Source organism: Macaca fascicularis, chromosome 15 (genome assembly GCF_037993035.2).
Source record: "Macaca fascicularis isolate 582-1 chromosome 15, T2T-MFA8v1.1".
In the NCBI taxonomy this organism is placed as follows: domain Eukaryota; kingdom Metazoa; phylum Chordata; class Mammalia; order Primates; family Cercopithecidae; genus Macaca; species Macaca fascicularis.
This window is the reverse complement of record NC_088389.1, coordinates 84038862-84062752: the sequence shown is the minus strand read 5'-3', so window position 1 is coordinate 84062752 and position 23891 is coordinate 84038862. Positions and strand designations below refer to the sequence as shown.

The following is a 23891-nucleotide window of genomic DNA, read 5'->3' as shown; positions in this document are numbered from 1 at the left end:
TTTTTTGAGGGACTATTTCATTTGCCCCATATACTGTAAAAGGTAAAAATTTTAAAAAGGGAAGCTACCCTGCCATTCTTTCCCCAACTCCTCAAAACTATTCAATGAACTTTTTCCTTTACACTTTTTAATTTCCTCCTCAGATCATCCTTCTCCAGCAAGAGGCTTGAATTACTTTGCATAAAAGAGCATTTCTCCATGATTGTTTTAGAGAAAGCTTTGGCTTCTTTAATGCTAGGCCATTTCATGGCCTGTATCTCATACATAGAAAAGAATGGTCTGAATAAAATCTTATCAAGTTAACTCCATAGGTGTTCTAAACTATTTCACCACCAGGAATATGATCTGGTTCCTAATAGGAAAGCTGTCAAAGAATGGAGTTAGTTTAAAATCCTCCATGTGAGCCCTCTGGCACGTTTTCTACCAAAGGTGGCAAGTCCACAGGCGTGGGAGGTCAGGCCAGTGATAGAAATAAGTGTGGCGAGTTGGGTGGGGACTTAGATGGGCTGGAGAGCACGCCCTATGCAATGGCTGCTGTGGGGTATGCAGGTTCAATTTTGTTAGAGCTGCCAGAGTTTCAAGGGAAGCTAGGAATCAGCCTTGATAGACAATCTTCTGATCTTTAAATGTTGGCAATTCATTATTCTCATATATCGTTTTGACCTATTGATGTGGTTTGGCCATGTCCCCACCCAAATCTCACCTTGAATTGTAATAATCCCCATGTGTCAACGGCAGGGCCAGGTGAAGATAACTGAATCATGGGGTCAGTTTCCCCCATACTGTTCTCATGGTAGTGAATACATCTCACAAGATCTGATGGTTTTATAAATGAGAGTTCCCTGCACAAGTTCTCTTGCCTGCCACCATGTAAGAGGTGACTTTGCTCCTCATCCCCCTTCTGCCATGGTTGTGAGGCCTCCCTAGCTATGTGAAACTGTGAATTTGTTAAACCGTTTTCCTTTGTAAATTATCCAGTCTCGGGTATGTCTTTATTAGCAGCATGAGAACAGACTAATACACCCATCAAAACTTCTGCAGGTTGGACAGCCCTTTTAGGCCCTCAGGGTAAGATCTCTGCCCCACAACCTTGGGCAGGTATACAGATGATGAGGTGTCAGGAAAGAGAACACCAGTGCAGGCTATAGTCCAAGTAGGCACCTGGTGGGGTGACCTCTTTCCTTAAGGATGAGGCATGCGTAGGTTCTGGTCCCTTCTGGATCATAATGAATGGGTAATGTTATTTTGTCTTCCTGCTTTTAAGGGAAATAATAAGAACAATAATGACCATCCTAATTAAGTCTAGCATTCTGAAGGTGGGCAGGGGAACCAGGTAGGTATGGGACAAATTCTCAATACAAATCCCAGCTTCACAGATAAACTGCACAAGGTAGCAAAGCCTTTGTAGTTTGGTTCTAATGAAAGACCCAAGTCCTTTTAAGGCTTACACAAACACTGGGCAGTGGGACAAAGTACAACAAGGGTCCATCTTAATTCATTTTGGAAAATTAAAGAGCTTCTTTAGATTACAGAGCAGCATAGTTGGGCTTGAGTGAGGGTAAATAAGCCCTTCCAGTTGCTAAGAGACCCATAATTTAATCCCCTTCCCTTGATCAACATGTGTAACTCAGCAGAAAGAAGAGGAAGTAAAAAAGAATTTGATAAAGCTTTGAAAATAATGTTAAATTTAGTAACTGAAAAATCTCACCTTTTACATAGAAGTCCCATGGGAAGTAAAAGGTCCCCTTCCTCCTGCTTTTTTTTTTCTTTTTTTACTACACCATAGATGGAAATTTCTTTCGTTAAGTTTAAAAAACTAGCCTAAAGGAAAGTTACCATTTCCAGTAGGTCTTCAAGTCTCTCCTTTCTTTTCCTGCTTTTCATCCTCTATATAGAACATTGTACATACCTCAGGAACTTGATTGTCCACTGGGAGGACTGTAATGTTAAAGCAGATCCCATGCAAAGTGCCGCCATGTTGGTTACTGACGGAAAATGTGAACTGGACATCTCTGCAATGGGGACCAATGTCTTGCATGGGGGGCATGTAGGCCACTTTCATATAGTTCACAGCATGCTGCAAAGTAAGTTGAGATGGACATGTGGGTGTTGATTTGCAAGGATCAAAAGCTTTTAGAGGACCATCATGTTAATTGATGTTGAACATTGTAAATGTTCACTTTGAAGTGAACATTGTAAATGTTCACATTGTAAATGTTCATCATCACTTTGAAGATTACCAAAAGCTCTTTTTTGACTTCAGTGGCAAAAACTACAATAACTTTTGCACCAAACTAATAGAAACAAGGAAGAATTCTCCTACCGGGTTTCAGAAGGAGCATTGCCCTGCCAACACCTTGATTTAAGACTTCCAGCCTCCAGGACTATGAGAAAATAAAGCTCATAGTCCTTTATGTCCTGGGGGTTTATTTTAAACCACCCAGTTCATGGTATATTGTTGTTAGCCCTTGGAAACTAACACAGTAAGATATTGAATAAATTGAATTTTGTGAAATAAATACGTATACACCAGATACCCAAATTACAGTCCTGCTGATGGCAAAACAATACAAAAGTCTGTTTTGTAAAATTACTGAAGAGATTCTGAAACCACATTTAACTTGATCAAGTACTTTGAAATAGATGCCACACGCTTAATGGAAACATACAAGCAGCAAGTATAAAGACATCAAGCCTTTGTGGATATCAAAGGCCAACATTCTCAGGCACAACACTAGGCATGCCATACCTTCTAAGTGCACACTTGCATCATGTTTGTCAGCATTTTAACATATCCTCATACCTGAGTGAATGACCTCAGCTCCAGGGCCGTAGGATTCTTAACTACTTTTGGTATGCTGTCCACCAGGAATAATTTCCCAGCATCCAAGTGTCTAAAGAGAAATACAGAGGAACACATCAGCTCATTTTTAGGTAAGAAAAATGAAATCAAATAGCCCAGAATCAAAAACTGAAAGACCTCATTGTGAGAAGAAATCAGGTGCTCTATCTTTATATTTTCTCTTTACGTTTGGAGATTCTAGCATTAAGTCCAGTGTCATCAATGTCATCCTTATCATGACTGCAAAATGTATGTACAGAATCTTTTGCTTGGCATCATGTAAGGGAATTGTTACACTCATGTTAAAAATGCTTTCCTGCTCTCATGCATACGATAGTAATCTAACGTATATTCGTGCCATTTTTCTGGATTGAGATCATAGAATGCAATGATTTCATGGCAGTAATATGCAAAACTAATGTTAGGAAGATCTCAATAAATTGTACTAAAAAGAAAAATAAGCATTGTCTTTCAAAAAGGGATTAAAGACTGTTATAAGCCTACCAATGCTGAAGACACGACAAGCTGCAGATCACTTACCCACTAATACAGCTTTCAAAGGGAGATACGAGGTAAGTTTGAGATAAAAGTAAACACTTAATTGAGTATAATTTTATCCCTGACCAATGGCGCAAGTGAACCACAGTACTACATATATATTTCAATATACTGACACTTTCAACTTTGCAATCCTAGAACTAGCCCAAATGCTGACTTTTCAGATACCTGTGGCTGAAGGAGAAAAATGGAGGAGTAGTTATTGTGTAGACCAGCTCCCTGTCATATGATTCTGTATCTATAAAATGTAGCTGTTTCTTAGTTATATAGGCCACCTCAGTTTCCTTGACAACCAAATGCCGAGAAACTCCAGGAGCCTCTTTTGGAAGCTGGTCATCCACTGGAGTGATATGGATTGTTGCCACCTGGAATAAAAATGTCTGTACCATTAATTTGAAATACCAAAAAAAAAAAAAAAAAAAAAAAAAAGGCAAAGAAAATGCCACACAATCACCTAGTCACAGTTAAGATAATTTCAAAAATGTCATTTATAATACACTTCTGTCAAATGATTCAGGAGCTATTAAGAGTGTGGGCCAAAAAATGGAAATCTTTTACTCATTTAATATTATATTTTAAGAAGATAATTATTACAGGTCAGATGCGGTGACTCACCCCTGTAATCCCAGCACTTTGGGAGGCCAAGGTGGGTGGATCACCTGAAGCCAGGAGTTCAAGACCAGCCTGGCCAACATGGTGAAACCCTGTCTCTACTAAAAATACAAAAATTAGTTGGGTGTGGTGGTGGATGCCTGTAATCCCAGCTACTCGGGAGGCTGAGGCAGGAGAACTGCTTGAATCCCAGAGAAGGAGGTTGCAGTGGGCCGAGATTATGCCATTATACTCCAGCCTGGATGACAAGAATGAGACTCCATCTCAAAAAAATATATATATATAAATATATACACACATATATATATTTCACAATTATAGTGAATCCAGTCATGAGTGCTACAGAATGGACGTATAAAACACAAAATATGTTCTTGGTTTTATTTTTACATCTCTCTTCTACCAACAACCGGTGCTTTCTTTGATACTTCCCTACATTCAGTCATCAATCTTAGAAACGTTGACATGAATTTTGGTTCCTCCTTCTCCCCCCACATATAACACATCACCCAGTCCCAGAGTTTCTACTTATAAAATTTCCTATGCAGTGACCATACTCTACATCCCACGCCCAAGTGTCATTCCCATTGCTACTGGCCTACCTTTCATAATTTCATCCTTACATTATTGCAATAGCTGTCTGTTAGCCCTAAATCCAAGAGCTAATCTAGACTTTTCATACCTCTAGTGTTATCTTCAAAAAAGTACAAATCAAATAAGTTAATTCACCCCTTAAAAAATCTTAAAACAACTGCTCAAAAACTGTGGAATTATTTATAGAATATCCAAACTCCTTAGCATGGCATCCAAGACTTTCCATATACACTCTGTTTCTCAACCTTATCTCTTTTTTTTTTTTTTTTTTTTTGAGGAGTCTCGCACTGTCACCCAGGCTGGAGTGCAGAGGCGTGATCTTAGCTCACTGTAAGCTCTGCCTCCCAGCTTCACACCATTCTCCTGCCTCAGCCTCCTGAGTAGCTGGGACTATAGACGCCCACCATCACACCCGGCAAATTTTTGTATATTTAGTAGAGATGACGTTTCACCATGTCAGCCAGTATGGTCTTGAACTCCTGACTTCAAGTGATCTGCCCTCCTTGGCCTCCCAAAGTACTGGGATTACAGGCGTGAGCCACCACCCAGCAACCTTTCAACATTTTTTACTACCTTTTAAAATCAACCCAACACTCTAATTGCACACAATGGACTGACCATGTACTGGTCCTCGACCATACTTCCATGGATCATGTTGCTTCTTCAATCGAGAATGCTTTTCTCCTGTTTTATCCAGCAATCTGAGTCCTTCTCACCCTTAAAGGCTCTTCTTAGATCTTTCTCCAGTTTTTCAGTTGGAATTATTCATGAATTTTACTTACCCCTTGGTATGGTTTGAATGTTTGTGTTTTCTCTGGAATTTATGTTGAAACTTAATTCCCAACACAAAATTAGTAAGAGGCAGGGCCATTAGTAGCGACTGGACCACGAGGTTGAATTCATGAGCATCTAATCACCCTCATGAATCAACTCGTGCCTTATAAAAGGGCTTGAGGGAGTGAATTCATCTTCTATCCCTTTTGCTGTGTGAGGACACAGCATTTGTTCCCTCTGGAGGATACAGCAACAAGGCACCATCTTGAAAGCAGAGAGCAGCCCTCATCAGACACAAAACATGCTGGCAACCCGGTCTTGGACTTCCCGGCTGCCAGAACTGTGAGAAATAAATTTCTATTATTTATACATTACCCAGTCTCAAGTATCTTGCCATAGCAGCACAAATGGACTAAGACAGAGATAGGTACTGAAATACCTGAAAATGTGAAAGTGGCTTTAGAACTGGGTAATGTGTACAGACTGGAAGAATTTGGAGAAGTGTGTTAGAAAAAGCCTATATTGCTGTGAATAGATCATAAAGGGCAATTTGGTGAGGACTCAGAAGAGGTGGGCTATAGACAGAGCCTCAATCTTCTTAGAGATTACCTAAGTGGTCATAATCACAACATTGGTAGACATACAAACAGTAAAGGCCCTTCTGATAAGGTCTTAGATGGAAATGAGGAATGTCTTATTGGAAACTGGAGGAAAGATCTTGTTATAAAGTGGCAAAGAACTTGGCTGAATGGTGCCTGTGTTCTAACACTTTATGTAAGGCAGAACTGAGCAGGGATGAGGTAGGATATGTGGTGGAAGAAATAACCAAGCAAGAGTTGAGCATGTTGCATGGCTTTTCTTGACTTCTTATAGTAAAATACAAGAAGGGAGAAATGAACTAAAGCCAGAATTTTTCATCAAAGGGAAAGCAGAACTTGAAGACTGGAAAAATTCTCAGCCTGCCCATATAAAGAACAAAAAAGCATCTTTAGGAGAGGCCACAAAACGTGTGACCAAGTGCCTATACGATAAAGAGATTAGTATGAACAGAAAGAAACCAGTTGCTATTTACCAAGACAATGGAAAAATGACCCTGAAGGTATTTTAGACAACAGGCCACCATTCCCATCACAGGTTCAGAACGCCAGGGCCTTGAGGACAGAATGGTTTCAAGGGAGGGACCTGTGGGGTCTCTGCCCAGCACTGCCTCAAGTTTCTGCTCCCTGCATTCTGATGCAATCGTCCCTGTGGCTCAAGCAGGCCCAGGAACCACTTGAGCCACCACTCTAGAGAACACAAGCAGTAGGCCTTGATACAAATACCAACTCTGCTTGTGTGCAGAGTGCAACAGCTGTGAAAACAGAGCTGCCTCCACTTAGATTTCAAGAGATGCCTCAGAGAGCCCTGGGACTCAGGCAGAGTTGCCTCAGGTGCAGGGCTGCTGCAGACAGCACCCACTAGGGCAATGCCCAGCAGAGTCATGGGGTCAGGGCCACCACAGAGACCACCAATGTGCAATGCCATCTAGGAAAGCCTCAGGCACCTGACGCCAAACTCTGACAGCTGTTGCATGGGCTATACCCAGAAAAGCCATAAAGGTGGAATTAACCCTACCCCAGCATGTCCAGAAGGCAGAACATAGAGTCAAAGAAGATTATTCACAAGCCTCAAGACTTAATGTTGTTTGCCCTGTTGAGTTTTGGATCCTTTCTTCTTTCCTATTTCTCCCTTTTGGAAGAGGAATGTCTATCCTATACCTGTCCCTCCACTGTATTTTAGAAGCATGTAACTTGTTTGATTTTATGTACTCACAGCTGGAGGGGAACTTTGTTTCAGGATGAGTTGTACCTGAAGTCTCACCCATACCTGATTTAGTACACAAATATATACTAAATGAGATTTTAGACTTTCTTCTTTTGTGTTGAATAAATTTCTATTATTTCTAAATTATGCAGTCATTTATCCTGTTATAGCAGATTAAACAAACTTAAGCATCCCCCAACTAGCATACTTATTCCATTGTTTTGTATTATTAGTTAGTTTACAAATGATTCTCTCTCCCAGACTGAAAGTTCCATGAGACCAGCATTACAATATGGTGTAAACCACATGGAATTTGACAGTACAGTTACAGTCCTGAGTATACCACTTACTAGCAGCTATTTAACCTTGAACAAGTTACTTATCCTTTTAGGGTCAGTTTTCTTATTAGTAAGTTAAGCATAATACTAACAATCTCACAGAGTTGTTATCAGGATCAAATATTAATATGTAGGTAAAATGTCTGGCACATAGTAGGTGCTTAATATTACATTCATCTGTGTATCTCCACAACATCTAGCACAATTTTTTCATAGGTAGGAGGCACTTTATTAATGTTTGCAAACTGAATAAAGTCAACATGTCCTGTTTGAGATTTTAAGTCTTAAAACTACACTCAGAGGTTTATAGCATGCTAGAGGGTAAGGAGGACTCACCAAACAACTTTTATCATCACATTTCTTTTTTACAATAATCCATGATTGGTTGTGGAAAAGCTATTAATTACTCTGTCCAGAAATGGTACTTTGTCTGGCATCATGAGTCTTTACAAAAGCCTGCCCCATGAACTCTTTCTATCTTGGTTACCATGACTGTCATGAGGGCTCCACCCTCATGAATGGGTTAGTGATCTTTATAAAAGGACTTGAGTCTGCAAGTTCGAGCTCTTGCTCTCTCTCACCCACATGATGTTTTCCACTCTATTAGGATGTGGTAAGAAGGCCCTCACAAGATGTAGTTCATTGATCTTGGACCTTCCAACCTCCAGAACCATGAGCCAAATAAATTTCTATTGTTTATAAATTATCCAGTCTGTAGTACTCTGTTATAGCAGTACAAAATGGACTAAGACAGCTTCACTCACTCAACTTGCTTTTGAAAAACATTTCCAACTCTATTCTACTTGGTAGACAGCTTTATAGAGCTTAAGCCTTAAGAGATCTTAATCCAAGAGAGAGCAATATTAGGAGCAAAAGGGAGAATAAAAATAAAGATAGATGAGAGATGCAGAAAGAAGACTAGAAAATGAGGAAAGAATGGAAGAAGGTGACACAAAAGCACACGGGTGAAGTGGAAGGGAGAAATGAAACGTGACCAGATGAGAGAACAAGCACTGGGGGTGCACATTTACCACAAGTCACAGAAGAAAGTTGGTGGGCAAAACTAACTGTGTAAGTAGTTTCTGGGGGTGAGAAATAGCACTGGATAGCTTCAAAGGAAGATGCAAAAGAGCGAGCTAGCAGAAATCAAAGAATCAGGGCAGAGAAGGGATGAAGAACCCATTCCCACAATAAAGTCAGATACCAGCTGGTGGAGTATCACATTGTGAGCCTGAATATGAGGATCAAGGTCAGGTTTTGTCATTTTGTATACGGATTTATCACTTTATATTCTGATTCCTTATAAGTCTGTAGCTATAAGCAGGCTGGAGGGACATGGGGGACGCCAGCAAGCAAGAGCCCAGCAATTGATTTGAGCACTAGTTTTCTACTGTTTGCCTGGGATTGGGTGTTTAATAATGCTTTTATTACAATCAAATTTCAGTACATTGAGAACACTTTCTTTCTCAATGGAGTTTGCTGAAATGGGACTTTTCTCACCCACAGAATGATAACTGTTTGAACATGCATAAATATGTAAAGACATATCAACTTAGGCCATCATCAAGCATGTTTTAAAAAATGTGCCCACCGGGAGACCTCCTCTTTCAGCTTTGGAGCCCCACCGCTCTGTTTCTGTATCGGGGAGCTTCTTCCGTCTGTCTTCTCCCTTCCTTCTTGCCTATTAAATGCTGCACTCCTTAAAATCACTCCACGTGTGTCCATGTCATTTTATCTAAACTAGCATGAGGACCAAGAACCTTGGTGTTCCTTCACTCATCAAAGCCATATCACTTTGGTGCATTGACCGGGAATCTGAGGTACAGCCTTCATCGGAGAGGTGAGTGTGGGAGCAAGCTTAAAATCTGTTCTGTCATTCCGAGGCACTCTTTGCCTCTATATTAAAATAAATCAAATAAATCAACAGGCATCCGTCAACCTAGTACACACACTTAGTGTTGGCTGCCGTACTCAAGTCACGGACATAGGCTTGCTAGGGAGAAGGGTCAGAACTCTCCATTACCCACAGGTACTGGGACTGTTGGCCATGCTTGAACTAGCTTCTTTTCACGGGAGACGTTGCCATCACATGAGGCTGGGAAAAGTTCTGAGGCAACTGAGAATTTCTGGCCAGGTGTGATTCAAAGGCCTCTGGACCGGACACAGCCTCCAACAGCCCATTCTGGGTGTTGGCAGAGAACCTCAACTATCCTGTTGCAAAAGTCATCTTCCCTTTCTATCTGCAGCCTCTTACTCTTTCTCTGCGTGAAATGTGCAAGGATTTTTATGGTCTAGGAACAGGGTTTTCTTCTTTTCCCCTGCGGTGAGGTTACTTGATACCACTTCTCCGGCGAGCACATGGTATTTCTAAGCCACCTAGTAGAAATCAGGCTCTAGGCCTCTTCTGTGAATGGAAAGTTTCTGCTTTTAACAATTAAGAGTAAAACATCTTCTGTAGCCAAATTTTAATCTCAATATTGTCCCACTGGCAGGAAAACGGCTATTCGGTTCCTACGTTCCTTTAAGGTACCTATTTTGTCTCCTATTAAGACAGTACTTAATTAGTAAGGGGATTTTAAGTCTGGAAGTTAACCAGAACCATTTTTCTATGGGTAAATGGGCTATTATAGCATGGGCTATAATAGCAGGATATAGAGTTCAATCTAGCATGCTCCCTCCCTTAAAGGAGCCTTGCCCAATTACATCATTTTATTGGAATCCATTTTTTGGAAGGCACATAGGCCATGCAAGTCTAGGAAGTCAAAGGGAAATAAAAGACAGAGAACTGATTGCTTGGGGACAGCATGACTAAGACCCAACACTCAGTTCCTCTGGTGCCATGGCTTGGAGGGTCACGCCTGCAGTCACATGCAGCACATTTAAGCGGGTGCTGGGAATCCAGGAGTGACAGACAGAAAATAGTTGGGGGGACGCCCTCTACTGTTTTCATCTCCATCCTGGATCACATACCAAAAGGAAGGAGACTAAAAGGATGCTTTTATTCTCACTTCTCTTTCTAGATGAGTAACAGATTGTCTTCGACATGCACTCCCCTAGAGTGTATTTTGAAGCACTGGGACTCCTTCGACCTTGGAACTTTGAAGAAAAAGTGGCTTATTTTCTTTTGCAGCCATATCAGGCAGGCCCAGGGAAAACAGTTTTCTAAAATTAAAAAGGTAACTTTCAGGGAAGTCATCTGAGGGGCCTCTTTATGTGGGGCCCCTTCAAGTTCCCTTCTCATTGCAGGACCTTAGGCAAGTAAAGGGAGACTTAGGCCAATTTTCTAACAACCCTAATAGGTATATAGAAGCTTTCTAAAATTTAACTTAAGTATTTGACCTTACACAGACTTAGCAAACCCTCACTGCAGCTAAAACAGGCAGCTCCGTAAGCAGAAGAGAAGTTTGGAGATAAGAAATATGTCTTCTACAGTAGGCCAAAAGGGAAAAGAAAAAACAGGGAAGGCAAAGAAATAGGGGAAACACAATTCCCAATAGGAAGAGAGGCAATACCTCTTAATAGCCCTAATTGAATTCCTTTCTACGATGTTTTTCCTTCTTTTGTAGTTTAAAATGGCTTCTATCTCTTTTATCATGTTCTTACAACCTGGGAAAAATTAATTTTCCAAACCTTAAAACACTTGACGTAGAGTTGAGCTGGGGGAAGGGAACCCAGAAGCCTGAAATGCTGACAAAAAGGTAAAAATTTCTTACCAGTTGGGCTTTTGGTTTCTCTCCCTGTGCAAACCAGAACAAGGGATAATAAGGATCACTGTTGATGTTCTCCATAAATGTATAATTAATAAAAAAGGATTTGTAAGGTTGGTCTTAAGCTGTAAACAATCTTGTGTGCTTTGCGTGTCTTTCTATATGGTTCTATCAAAGAAAAGGTATCTTAGGTTAGGATGCAGGCCCAGGACCCCATAGGTCTGCTGTTCAAGCCAGCCCAGCAGAACGGTCAGTAACAAACTTGGCTACAGGCGTCCATCTTGCTTCATGTCCTTAGGAACATAATCTGTAACCACGTGGCAATACTTTGTTTTAGTCTGTGCCATTTTACAGTGGTGGCTGTCTTCTTGTGCTGTCAGTTCCTGGGTAAGGGCCACAAAATCAAATAAGCCAGTTTGTCAATCTGGGTGGTGCCAGCTGATCCATCAAGGGCAGGGTTTACAAAATATCTTCAGCCCTGATCTTAAGAGTGGTTTAGGGAGGGTCAAAATCTTGTAGCCTCCAGCTGCATGGCTCCTGGGCCATGGTTTCTAATCTTCCCCAGGCAAGAGGGAAGTACATCTTGGGAATCAGCTGTTACCATCTTTGTTTTAGACTACAGACTGTAAACCAGGCTCCTTCCAAAGCTGGTTCAGCCTGCACTCAGGGATGGTCAACGACAGCCTAGGGGCTGAAAAAAAATGGAGTTGTTTGGGTCAGATCTCTTTCACTGTCTCAGTCACAATTTTGCAATGGTAGTTTCAAAAGCTGCCTATCACTCCTTTGAAAATACCTTGTACACTCATGGTTAAGTCATAACCTAATTAAGGCTCATTGATTTCATCTGCAAGGTTACTGTTTTTGTAAAGTTCAAAAGCTGAAAATCTTAACTGCTTGGTATAGATAAAGTCAAGTAACAAGGGATTTAAAAGGATTTTCTTAAAGAGTGCTCAGCTTAATTAAGAGTGGATATTCAAGTTATAGGTATATTTAAAAGGCCTTTGTGTTTTTCTTTTTTTGGATGTTGCTTTTCTGGAAAAAGGCTCTTTTCTTCTCAGTCAACTGAGTTATTTTTCTCCATTTTTTTCTTATCACTCTTAATGCATGCCTGAAAGGCTCTAAGATAACTTCTGGTAGCATGGGACTCCTTGGGAAAAACAGAGGTGCCACAGACCCTGTTTTGGGAAAAAATAAACAAATAAATAAACAAAAACAAACCTCTGTTTTCCTCATAAAACCCCAGGAATTAAAAGGAAATTATCCCTCTCAAAATCAAAGGCTCTGTTCTGTTTTGCATTGTGTTATCTGATGGTTTGAGTTTTGGGAGTATCAGAAATTACTTCGCATTATGAGAGAGCTTTGGTAATAACTAGGTAGAAAATACACAGTAAGGGATGGCTAATAGTAGTTATAAATCAGACAAGCATGCTCTCAGCCACCTGGAAAATAAGGCAATATCCCAACCCTACATTGAGAGATGAGACTCCCATCAGGGATGGGCTGATTACAAAATAAGCCAATTGGCTTTGATTTGCCTCGAAAGGAAATGCATGGTAGAAGCATTACACCATCTTCTCCCATGGTATCTATATGGTCTTTTCATACATTAACCATTGAAATAAAAGCACAGTAAGAAGTCTTAAGACACTACTCTGCCCTTTAGTAAAAGTGTTATAAAAGGTTGTAAAAATTTCACCTCATGGTCAAACTGATTAAGATAAAATGGAATAATCTATAAGTTTTCATTTGAACAAATAAACTAATGCAAGGGTAAAATTTAGCTTTAAACAGAATTTTCATGTCACAGTAAAGACTAATAAAATGTTTTTGCCTTTTGAGTCATCATTTTGGCAAAATAATTTATGGCAATCGGGAAATTATCCTTCCTGATGCCTGGCTTTTTGGATGGTTCAGAGGCCCCTGAAACCTTCAGAAAAGAGGTAAACAGGATTATTTGACATGTTTAGTCACATGAGATTGCCAAAATGATGTCCAATCTTCTTTAAGTTACATTTTGGTGAACACTAATATATGTTCAAAAATTGTATGGGTTGTCTAAAATTCTAATGCCTAAGTATATGCTATCAATCATAATTAAGGGTAAAGTTATTGTAAACCACAAAGATTAATAAAGTTCTTTCCCAGTCATGTTTTTAACTGTAACTATCCTGGAAATGTTGCCATCCACAGACAATTGTTGTCTTGCTTTGTTCCTTCTCAAAAGATGGTTTATAATCGAGCTATATTAAGGACTTTAACAGGTGTTCTCAAATGCAGGTTATTAATAGCTTTGAAGACTGTAACACTGAAATAGAGGGAGAATCTACGGGACTCCTAAAAACCTGACATGTTCACAAATATCAAGCAAAACAAAATTTAACTAAGCACTGAGAAAGTTAAAGCAAACTTTTTGACTTTTGCTTGGAATACTGCTAATCCTTGTTTAGTTTTTCAGAGTCAAGGAAACTTATTTTAAACAATTTACAACCTTTAATAATTAAGTAAGGTATTCTCCTGTAAACAAAATTTGGAGCATGTTCATTTTTCTCCGCCTGGTTCCTCTAGAATCTGTAGACTATCTATAAGTACTCTTGTGGCAATAAAGTTGTTGGCAACAGTGCAGTAAGAATCAATTTTTCTTTGTCAACAGGACACAACTGGAAAACCGGTTATTTTATCAAGGCTTTGACTGAAAGGGTGTGTTTCCCTTTAAAGAATCAAGTTTGACATGTAGAGCTAATTAAAGCCCCTTGGGGAGAACTGGCCTCCTACCTTGTCTATACAGTCCCCACACAGGGTTCCTGACCTGTGGTCAGTAAAGAATGTCACTTTCTAATAGGTCTGGAAGCTCTGAGTGTATCTTGGGACCTCAAGAGGAAAGGATCACCCAACTCACAGGTATTAGAGGATACAAACCCATGGCTGGGCTTGGCTTTAAAAGTCTTATCTGAAATTCCTTGTGAAACAGAGTTTCATCAAAGCCAATCCAAAAGGCCTATGTAAAAATAACCATTCTTGCTGCACTTTATGCAAATAATCAGGCCAACCATAAGACTAAAGTTCATTCATAATTACTTTTTACCAAAAATGAGGACTGAAGAGAAAAATTTTGCTCCAAAGCTTATCATAAATTTGTCATTAAATCCTAGTCTCATTGTTTTTAAACTTTTTGCCTACATTTTAGACTAATCTGTGAATCAAGTGATGATCTGCAGCTTAGAAAAAAAAAAAAAAAAGGATGGGTAATGTAAAAATGTGAATCAATATGCTAGTTCTGGGCAACTACTTTGCAAATTCTGCCAGGTAAGGAAAGTGAGTAAGGTGCCCATAACTCTGAGCTTTCTTTGTTTGGGAAAATAAAAGCAAGGAACTTCATAGACCCCCAAAGGGGAATTCTGTATCTTGGCAAGTAAAATTTTAAATGGAAATTGTCTACCACACCACACTTGTGGGAACTGCTGTCCTCACTCTACTATTTGCAATAGAGTTATACATGGTAGCAGCACCTTCTAACTAAAATATCCGACAGAGTTTTCATTGCTGTTGTATTTTGCTTTATCATTATCCTTATAACCGGGATAATAGTTACTGACAAAAAGGAAGCATAAAAGTTTTACTATCACTAAGTCTCCTAGGATTTTTTATTGGGTTTAGTGATGCACTTTTAAATGAAACATGCTGCTTTTGGATTAACACCTAGTAAAGGAAAGGAAAATCTACAGGTGCTTAAAAATCAAATCAAAATTATTAACAGGCTCAGGGGAAATGCGGGCTTCAGCCCTGGGTGGCTACAATCCCTCTTTAAGAAATTCCAGTCTTCTTCATGGAATTGGTTAACCCCTTTATTAAGCCCTCTCTGGCTTGTATGTCTTGAATTGATATTTGGACGCTGTATTTTCAGTACTATAACTCAAATTGTTTCTTCTCGCCTAAAAGCAATCAAACTGTAAATGGTGCTGCAAACTGAACCACACATGGACATGCCATTCTTCCCAGGACCCTTAAATCAACCCCAGGAGGAGCCCTAACTGCTGTTCCCCATTCCACACCCCTTTTAAATTGGAAGTAGCCAGAAAGAGTCTTCGCCCAAAACCCCCCAACTGCAGTTAGTGTGATATCGCCACAGGGAGGAATGTGGTAGGAGTTACTAAGAAAAAGAAATTATTTTAGGCAGTTAGAGAGGAAAAGGGGTCCTTGGGTAGTTTTCATCTTTTAAAGCATATCCGGAAAATTTTCTTGTAAAGCCCCAGCTCTTAGAGCCAGGTGGGAAACCTTTTATATGCCAATGCTGACTATTAGAAACTGGGTCCACCCAACATGGCAATTCCCTTGGCCTTCTTGTCCCTGGCCCACATACTCTTGGCAACACGGCCACCCCCACATATCCCCACGTGTGTAGAAATCATGGCGCCCTGCATTTGCATATTAAAAGGTAGGGTGGGAGGACCAGCTTTTTTGCGGGCTATGTGAATGATATGCCTGGTCAAACTTATTCCCTGAGCCCTATGCAAATCAGACACCGCCTCCTCCAGCCTCTGCATATGTACCTGGCTGGTGTCCACGACACCTGGGGATCTCTTCTTTCAGCTTTGGAGCCACTCCCCCATCTGTCTCTGTACAGGGGAGGTTCTTCCTTCTGTCTTCTCCCTTCCTTCTTCCCCGTCTTGCATATTAAACTCTCCGCTCCTTAAAACCACACACACACACACACACACACACACACACACACAAATATGCCCACCAAAAATTATTACAGGAGTATAAAAAAGCATGCTGTACATTCTTTTTACACAAAGAACACATTGGAGAATAAATTAGCATGGAAAATGGTCTCTTTGCAGGCACAATAACTATTGTTTCCTTATTAAATCCAGTTTTCCAATTAAGTAGAGCCTCACTGATCCACACTATGGCTGGGAGGTCCCGCAGAGAATTTCTGAACTTTGTAGATTAGTGAAACACTATAATTGGGGGGAAAAATCATGACACTGACTCCAGGAGAATAGAAAAATGACTGCCATTGTATTTATTTTGATAACTGGATTTAATTTTTAATTACTGAAATGCTTCATAATGGATAAACATGCCGTAAACTTTGGCAACAGTCATGAAAGGATAGAGACAGGGAATTAATTTATTAGCACCTACTAAGTACTGTGTACTCACTGTTCTACTAGCTTTCTTGTGTGATCCAGATAGCACTTTACTAATAATAGCCATGGTTATTATTCCCAATGTTCAGAGAAAAAACCTGAGCCCCAAAGGGGTTAAGTGATTTGCCCCAGGGGGCACAGCTTGTAGGTGGCTGAGCTGAAGTTCTAGCCTTTTTTATGTCATAGAAAAAGCTTAACCATATTTTATTTTTGCTTTGTGTGTCAATTTCAAAAGGAATTCTCATCATTTTCAAATTGCGTATTCTGAATGCCATTGTTGTAGACAGAATTGACATTGCTCATCTGTGCTTCCATTACGTCAAAAAAAATCAAAACCATGGAATCTTCTGATCACAAAAGCAAGTAATCATCTTATCTGGACTTCTAGTTGAGCAGCTGAAAGTTACTAATTTTGTTGAATATTTTAAATCTATTTTTATTTGTAGGACATGACTAGATACTTGTCCAAATTGAGAATGTAAACATCAAATAGATCAGATAATCATTTGAGCTCCTCAAATATTGGAGTTTCACTGATAATATCGGAGCTTTAAATATAAAAATGCTTGCTAGCGCGCACACACACACACACACACATACAATACTTGTTTCATTGGCATGCACGCACTCATTTCTAGAAACTCTGAAGAATAAAGCTTTACACTTATTACCTCCCCATCTCACTCCCTCCCTAGTCTCTATCAAATATTTGGGTTTTATCTCCTCCCAGTTTCAGTAAAAGTTGAAAGAACCAGAACTCATTTTGTGATCAATAAGCAGTTCGTCAGGGTCTACACTGAGTCAGACACCTAGGTCTAGAAACATTGAAATGAATAATTCTGGGTCCCTGCTATCAAGGAGATCAGAGTTGATCCAATAAAAGAAATCGTGGTCTTACTTTATAGAAAGTTCAACAACAAAGATACGTGCAAACAGATGCCAGAGCATATAAAAGGATAAGCTGATCCAGCTTGAGGGTTTGTGGAATGGGGTCGTCAGAGGATTCTTGGAACAGGTGATGTTAGAGCTGAGAGCAAGTCCATAGTCTGGAGAGGAACTAAGACAAAGCTACCACCAACCAGAAGAGGGAGAATGGGAAAAACAGATGCTAGATTAATTTCACTAAGAATACTGCTATTATATTAATGAGCTTTAATTCATCGCAACTATAAGGATTTGGTTAATCACCTCTATTTGTAAAAGGCCACGGGAGGGGTTCTGAGGATAACCTAGTCCAGAAAAGATGAAGGCTGAGCTGAAGCAATGGCAATGCGGTGGGGAAGTAGAGATAGATCAGAGAAACTCATCAAGCAGATTTAGTAAACCTGCTGACTGATTGGTTGTGCTGACATTAGAGAAAGGAGTCAGGGATGACTTCAGAGATTCCAGCTAGTTATTTTGTGCAAGTTTTTAGGGACACATGCTAAATGTATTTTGGTCATAATGAATTTTAAATGCTGATGATACATACACGTAAAGATGTCAGGTAGAGAAGTAGACACAAGTCTGAACTGGATAAATATTTAGGGGCCAAAGATACAGGCTAATGAAGAGAGCAAATTTGTAGATCTCCCTCTGCCCCACTCTCTTTCTCCTTCTGACATAAATTAAGAAGATGAAAGCAGAGAAAAACATAAGCATCTTTAGAAACCTATCCAACACAGGGAATAAACTTGTAACTAGATCTACAGTTTAGTTCGACCAATTTGCCCAGATTCAGAAATAATTATGTTGCACTAAAGTTTTCATTACAGAGAAATCTGACATCTATATTTGTGTATATGAAGAACATGATTTATAAAATACATAACAACAAAAGAATAAAAAAGAAGTCCAGAAATTTTCATTTTTAAAAAGGCCCCTAGGCTGCTAAAAGTGATATGGTATCCTTGTCAGAAACATAACTCAGATTGGATACACAGAAGATTTAGAAGTAAATCCTATTAACTGTTACCATTTTGAACTATCAAATCAACTAAGGTTTCAAACAAAAATTTAATCTAGAAATGACATATAATACATTGATAAAAAGAGGGAGGTGTTATTTGAAAAGGAACTGACCTGTTAGTCAAAGAGCAGATGAACCAAGTTTTCTCATTCATTCTCTATTCCTTCTTAATAGGGATCACCTACTGCCTTCCATTTCTGAGCTCTCTGAAATCATTCTTTCTGATCATCTCCTTCTGTTACACTCTTCTTAGCCACAGATGAATAGCTCAATCATCTATGCATTAGCTAACATCAGTGTCTGTGACATTATGGGAAGGCATTATGTGACAAATAGGACACTTGCTTTAAGGAGTCATTCTAGAACAGGTTGGAGATTTGCTTGGATCCATATACTGGCTATCTTCCAAGATAACAGGTACAAAATGCCTAGCAAAAAGTACTGTACATAGTAGGTGTATTAGCCTGTTCTCACACTGCTGATAAAGACATACCCAAGACCGGGCAATTTACAAAAGAAAGAGATTTAATGGACGTATAGTTCCACATGGCTGGGGAGGTCTCACAATCACGGCAAAAGGGATCAAGTCACGTCTTACATGGACGACAGCAGACAAAGAGAGAGAGCACGTTTGCACAGGGGGAACACCTGTTTTTAAAACCATCAGATCTCGTGAGACTTACTATCATGAGAACAGCACAGCAAAACCCGCCCCCATGATTCAATTACCTCCCACAGTTTCCTTCTATGACACGTGGGAATTCTGGGAGTTACAATTCAAGATAAGATTTGGGTGGGGACACAGCTAAACCATACCAGTAGGTGATTACTTAATTTCAGCTGTTGTTTTTTAAAATCTCTATTATCAACTAGCCTCTCCTTTCAAGGAGTCTATTATAGTTGTCCAGACACTACCCTGACTCCACTTTCTGTAATTTCTATATGGCAATGTTTGCTTAAACTTATTTCTACATTCTACACATTTAAATTATATCCTCTAGTGGTAGTAAGAGACTCTTAGATCTTTAAAGACAACAATAAATAATAGCTAATGTATTTATTGAGTGTTTCCCATGTACCAAAATGTTCTCAGTACTTCATATGTATTATCTCACCTTCACAATAACTCTAAAGGAAGGTTCTATTATTATCAGTTTTACAGACGAGGAAACTGGGGCATGGGCTGACCAGTCAGTCAGTGTCAAGATCAAGAGGGAAACTCAGGCAGCCTCACTCTGGAGCCTATAATTTAAACATCACATACAGAATAAATGTTTTCTTGAGTGTCTGGAGACAAGCAAATTTTGTGAGCTGCTCTACATAAAAGGGTCCCATAGTTCAATGAGCTGGAAACACTGAATACATACATATATATAAAACTCTTTCAAAAAGGAAACATCTGAGTAGTCCTATTGCAAAGAAGTCTGCTTAATTTTGTTTAATCGATTGTTTTTCAATTTTTAAACCTTGAAACCTGTTTTCATGTGGTTTCTAACCACATCTCCTAGAATTGATACCTGTGCACAAGACTTTGGGAAAGTGTTCAGAAACGGTCTCTTACCTGTGGCACTGAAAGATTTGGAGGTTCATGGCTGTCCCACAGGACAAATTGAAAAGAATCTTCAAAGATTTCTCCACCAAAGTGACGATAATAAATGATTCCATTAAACAAATCCCTCTGAAGGAAGCCAGGGACAGGATAGCCTATTGGGTTCATAAAACATCACATACTTTTGTACAAGCCTATCAAATATCGAGGGACAATGATATTGGACTTATCTTCAAAAGTCTTATCTGTCTAGTATATTATATGTCCCCAAGGAATCTGCATTAAATGCTTTCATCAAAGATAAATAATAAAGCAGAAAAATAATAAATAATAAAGCAGGAAAACTAAACTTGCTACATCTGTCTTGATATATGGAAAAATTAGCATTAGAAAAATATTTTCAAGAAACTTACTCTTATTTCAAATATACAAAGTAACACTAACTACTTATTTGATCCCTATTTTGTCAAACTCTGGATCTACCCACTTTAAGAAGTAGTTACAAAATGATTCTAACAAAATGTAAACAAATGTTATTCATGAAATTATCAATAATCTAGAATATTCCAAAAATCTCCTTTTAGACTAATTTGTTCTATCACCTTGCTTGGCTGACTTAATTTTTCATACAGTAATGGTTACTTTGAGGCTCAGCTCTGGAAATCTGTAGATGCACAACCTTGGATAGATCAAATTAACTTTCCTAAATCTCAGGCTTCCTCATTATAAAATGGGAATAAAAATACTATCTTACTTCAGAAAATTGATGTTCACCTTAGCACAAACTCTGACACAATGTCAGCAAACCCAGAAGGGCGCATAGTAGGTTCTCCACGGAAGAGTGAATTCCATTCAAATGATCTTAACTACCCAGAACTTACCTATCAGTCCTGGCCCTGGCTTCTTCATGATCTCTCCAGCCTGTGGAGGTTTCGTGATATTGAAGAAGATGTAGTCATCACTGGCGTCCACATCTGAAGCTCGCAGCATGGATCCCTGGATCAGGATAGTCTGCCCCTCTTCCAGTTCAATCACAACATTGGTTATGAGGAACGGGGGACTATCATCTTTGGGCAAGATGTTGATGGGGAATTTGTGACGGATGCTGTGATGACCATCAAATATCCGGAAGACCACGAAGTCTTTGGTGGAATCGCTGTCATCATGATGATAGCGAACAACTCCAGCCTGGAGATCAGCCACGGTGAAGAGAAATCCTTTGCCCCCTGAGGGAGAGAGCAGAGATGGAGCAGATTGAGCAAGGGAGTGCAGAAGCAGCAGCTGTGGGGAAAGCATCAATACAACAGAGGCTGCTAAGGAAAGTGTGCAGCCCGTATTTCCCTCACCTGGAAAAACTACAGATTGTTAGTGGGTTCTGGGACAACACATCTAGTTTTGAATACTGGCTCCAACACTCATCAGTTGTGTAGATTTGAGCAAGGTATTTAATTTATAAAACTTATCTATAAAACATGGATAATACTACTGTGATGGTTTTAACTTTTTCCATCAACTTGACTGGGCTAAGGAATGCCCAGACAACTGGTAAAATATTACTGCTGGGTGGTTCTGTGAAGAGGGTGTTTCTTGAAGTGATCAGCATTCGAATCAGTAGACTGAGAAAAGATCAGGCTCATCACTGTGGACAGGCATCACCCAATCCATTGAGGGACTAAGTAGAACAAAAAGGAAGAGGAAAGGGGAATGCTCTCTTTCTTCTGGAGCTGAGACTTCCTTCCATCTTCTTCCCTCTGACACTGGAGCTCTTGGCTCTTGGGCCTTTGAACTCTGGAACATAAACCAGCCACCCTCTAACACCCCCATTTGTCCCTCCACCCTTCACCTTCCCTACCACACTCACCCCTCTCCACTCCCCTTGCCCAGCTTCTCAAGCCTTTGGCTTTGGACTGGGAGTTACACCATCAGCTTCCCTGGTTCTCGGGCCTTCAGACTAATACCCACGACTTCATGGGCTTTCCTGGTTCTCCAATGGCCTAACATGGAACCTCTCAGCCTCCACAATTACATAAGCCAATTCCCATAATAAATCACCTCATAGATAGCTAGGTAGGTAGGCAGGTAGGTAGATAGATAGATACATAGATACATAGATAGACATTCTGTTGGCTTAATTTCTCTAGCGAACCCTTACTAATACAAATACTTACCTCATAATCCACAGCAAGAATGAGAGAACTTAAGCAACAGTAAGCCTACAATAAATGTTGGTTATTCTTCAGCTAATTGCTACCATCCTACATGGCAGCAGTTCTTAGAGGAGTGGTCTCAAACCAGCAGCCTCAGTACCATCTAGAAAGTTTTAGAAATGTAAATTCTCAGGACTTACCCTAGACCTGCTGAATCAGAAATTCAGGGGTGGGTGGGAGGGAGGCAACAACCAGTGTTATCAAGCCTATTTGAAAATTACTGGCTCAAAGACCAAGAGCTAGAGCTCTGATATCTAACAGATTGGGTTCAAATCCCAGTTCTGTCATTTTCTAGGTGTGTTACCTTAGATAAGTCAGTTGTTCTAAGTCTCAGGTTACCCATTTGTAAAATGGGAATAATAATAGTATCTAATACCATAAAGTTGATATGAGATAAACAAGATAAAGCATACAGAATGCTTTGCACAGTATCTGTCACAAAGTAAATGCTTAATAAATGGTTATACTATTTTCTATCTCCTCTGAACCCAGACCATCAATGCATTATGTTCTCCCACTCTTCATTTCATCTGTATAGTATTAATAAACATTGCTTTCTTTTCTTCAGAGACTTACAATTCTTTTTGTTTTTTTGTTTGGTTTTGTTTTGTTTTGTTTTTGAGACAGAGTCTCCCTCTGTCTCCCAGGTTGGAGTGCAGTGGCGCGATCTCGGCTCATTGCAACCTCCACTTCCTGGGTTCAAACGATTCTCTTGCCTCAGCCTCCAGAGTAGCTGGGACTCAGGCACACACCACCACACCGGGCTATTTTTGTGTTTTTAGTAGAGATGGGGTTTCACCATGTTGGCCAGGCTGGTCTCGAACTCCTGAGCTCAAGTGATCTGCCCGTCTCAGCCTCCTGAAATGCTGGGATTACAGCCATGAGCCACTGTGCCCAGCCAGAGACTTACAATTCTTAATGGCAGGTGCACCCCAGTACTCTCTTCACACCATGTGGCTGTGTTAAAGACCTTAGAGGAATAAACTATTTAACACTTTCTTGCCCAAGAGCCACTTTATGCTTCTTCCTCACTACCAGAATCCTAGTTGTATTTGGCATAGCAATACAGTCATTTAAAAATACTCAGACTTCTCGACTAGCTTGCACTGAGGAGTTGTATGTGACATAGTTTGATAAAGAAATCTAAGTGGAAATTGTTGTATTGTGCTCCTAGGAAAACTTGTTAAATAGAGCAAACTTAGATGCCATAACTTCTTTCATTGTTCCTTCTGTGTCCTCCAGCCTCAAAGACATGAAGAAAATAACTAATTTTCAAGCCACTACACTTGGATTTCTCTTACGTACAACTGAACACCCAACCTGACTGGTATACCCAGATTTAAACTGGCCTCCCACTGTCCTGGGATTAAGTAGTAGGATTTATCACACATTTATTATTTTGTTTTTGATTCCAGAATTCCCTGATCACTTTCCCTGAGAGTTATCTTTCTGCTTTACAGTTAGGGAAACTAAGAAGATAACTGAATTAAATCCTCTGAGCTCATTATAAGGAATGACTTATTTTATCATAAAGTGTAAATATTACTTTTATTAGGATTATTACCTTGTTAACTATCATCCCATAGAATTATAAATTTATTTCTTTTAAACCGTGACAACTACTACTAATAACATAACATCATTATTACTGAAGTATTCATTAAGCATTAATTTTTCTTTTCTTTCTTTTTTTTTTCTTGAGATGGAATCTTGCCTTGTCACCCGGGCTGGAGTGCAGCGGCGTGATCTTGGCTCACTGCAACCTCTGCTGCCCAGGTTCAAGCAATTCTCCTGTCTCAGCCTCCC

General features: G+C 39.7%; 1 protein-coding gene across 32 annotated transcripts in view; it reads right to left on the bottom strand.

The window, feature by feature from the left end:
• The window catches only part of FREM1 (FRAS1 related extracellular matrix 1), a 168640-nt gene that overhangs the window by 86570 nt on the left and 58179 nt on the right, over positions 1-23891 (bottom strand). For 27 of the 32 annotated variants that reach the window (XR_012424683.1, XR_012424680.1, XR_012424684.1 and 24 more), the window contains 5 exons: positions 20760-21104; positions 19891-20033; positions 3569-3765; positions 2804-2894; positions 1910-2077 (listed from right to left, as the gene is read on the bottom strand). Coding sequence is in view for 19 of the 32 variants with exons in the window: in XM_015437148.4 (XP_015292634.3) it covers positions 1910-2077; positions 2804-2894; positions 3569-3765; positions 19891-20033; positions 20760-21104 (944 nt within the window). In the remaining 13 variants the exon portion in view is untranslated. Of the gene's footprint in view, positions 1-1793; positions 2078-2803; positions 2895-3568; positions 3766-4015; positions 4251-19890; positions 20034-20759; positions 21105-23891 lie in introns of those variants that run through there. The other 5 variants (XM_065530504.2, XM_074017447.1, XM_074017449.1 and 2 more) reach the window with 3 other exon arrangements.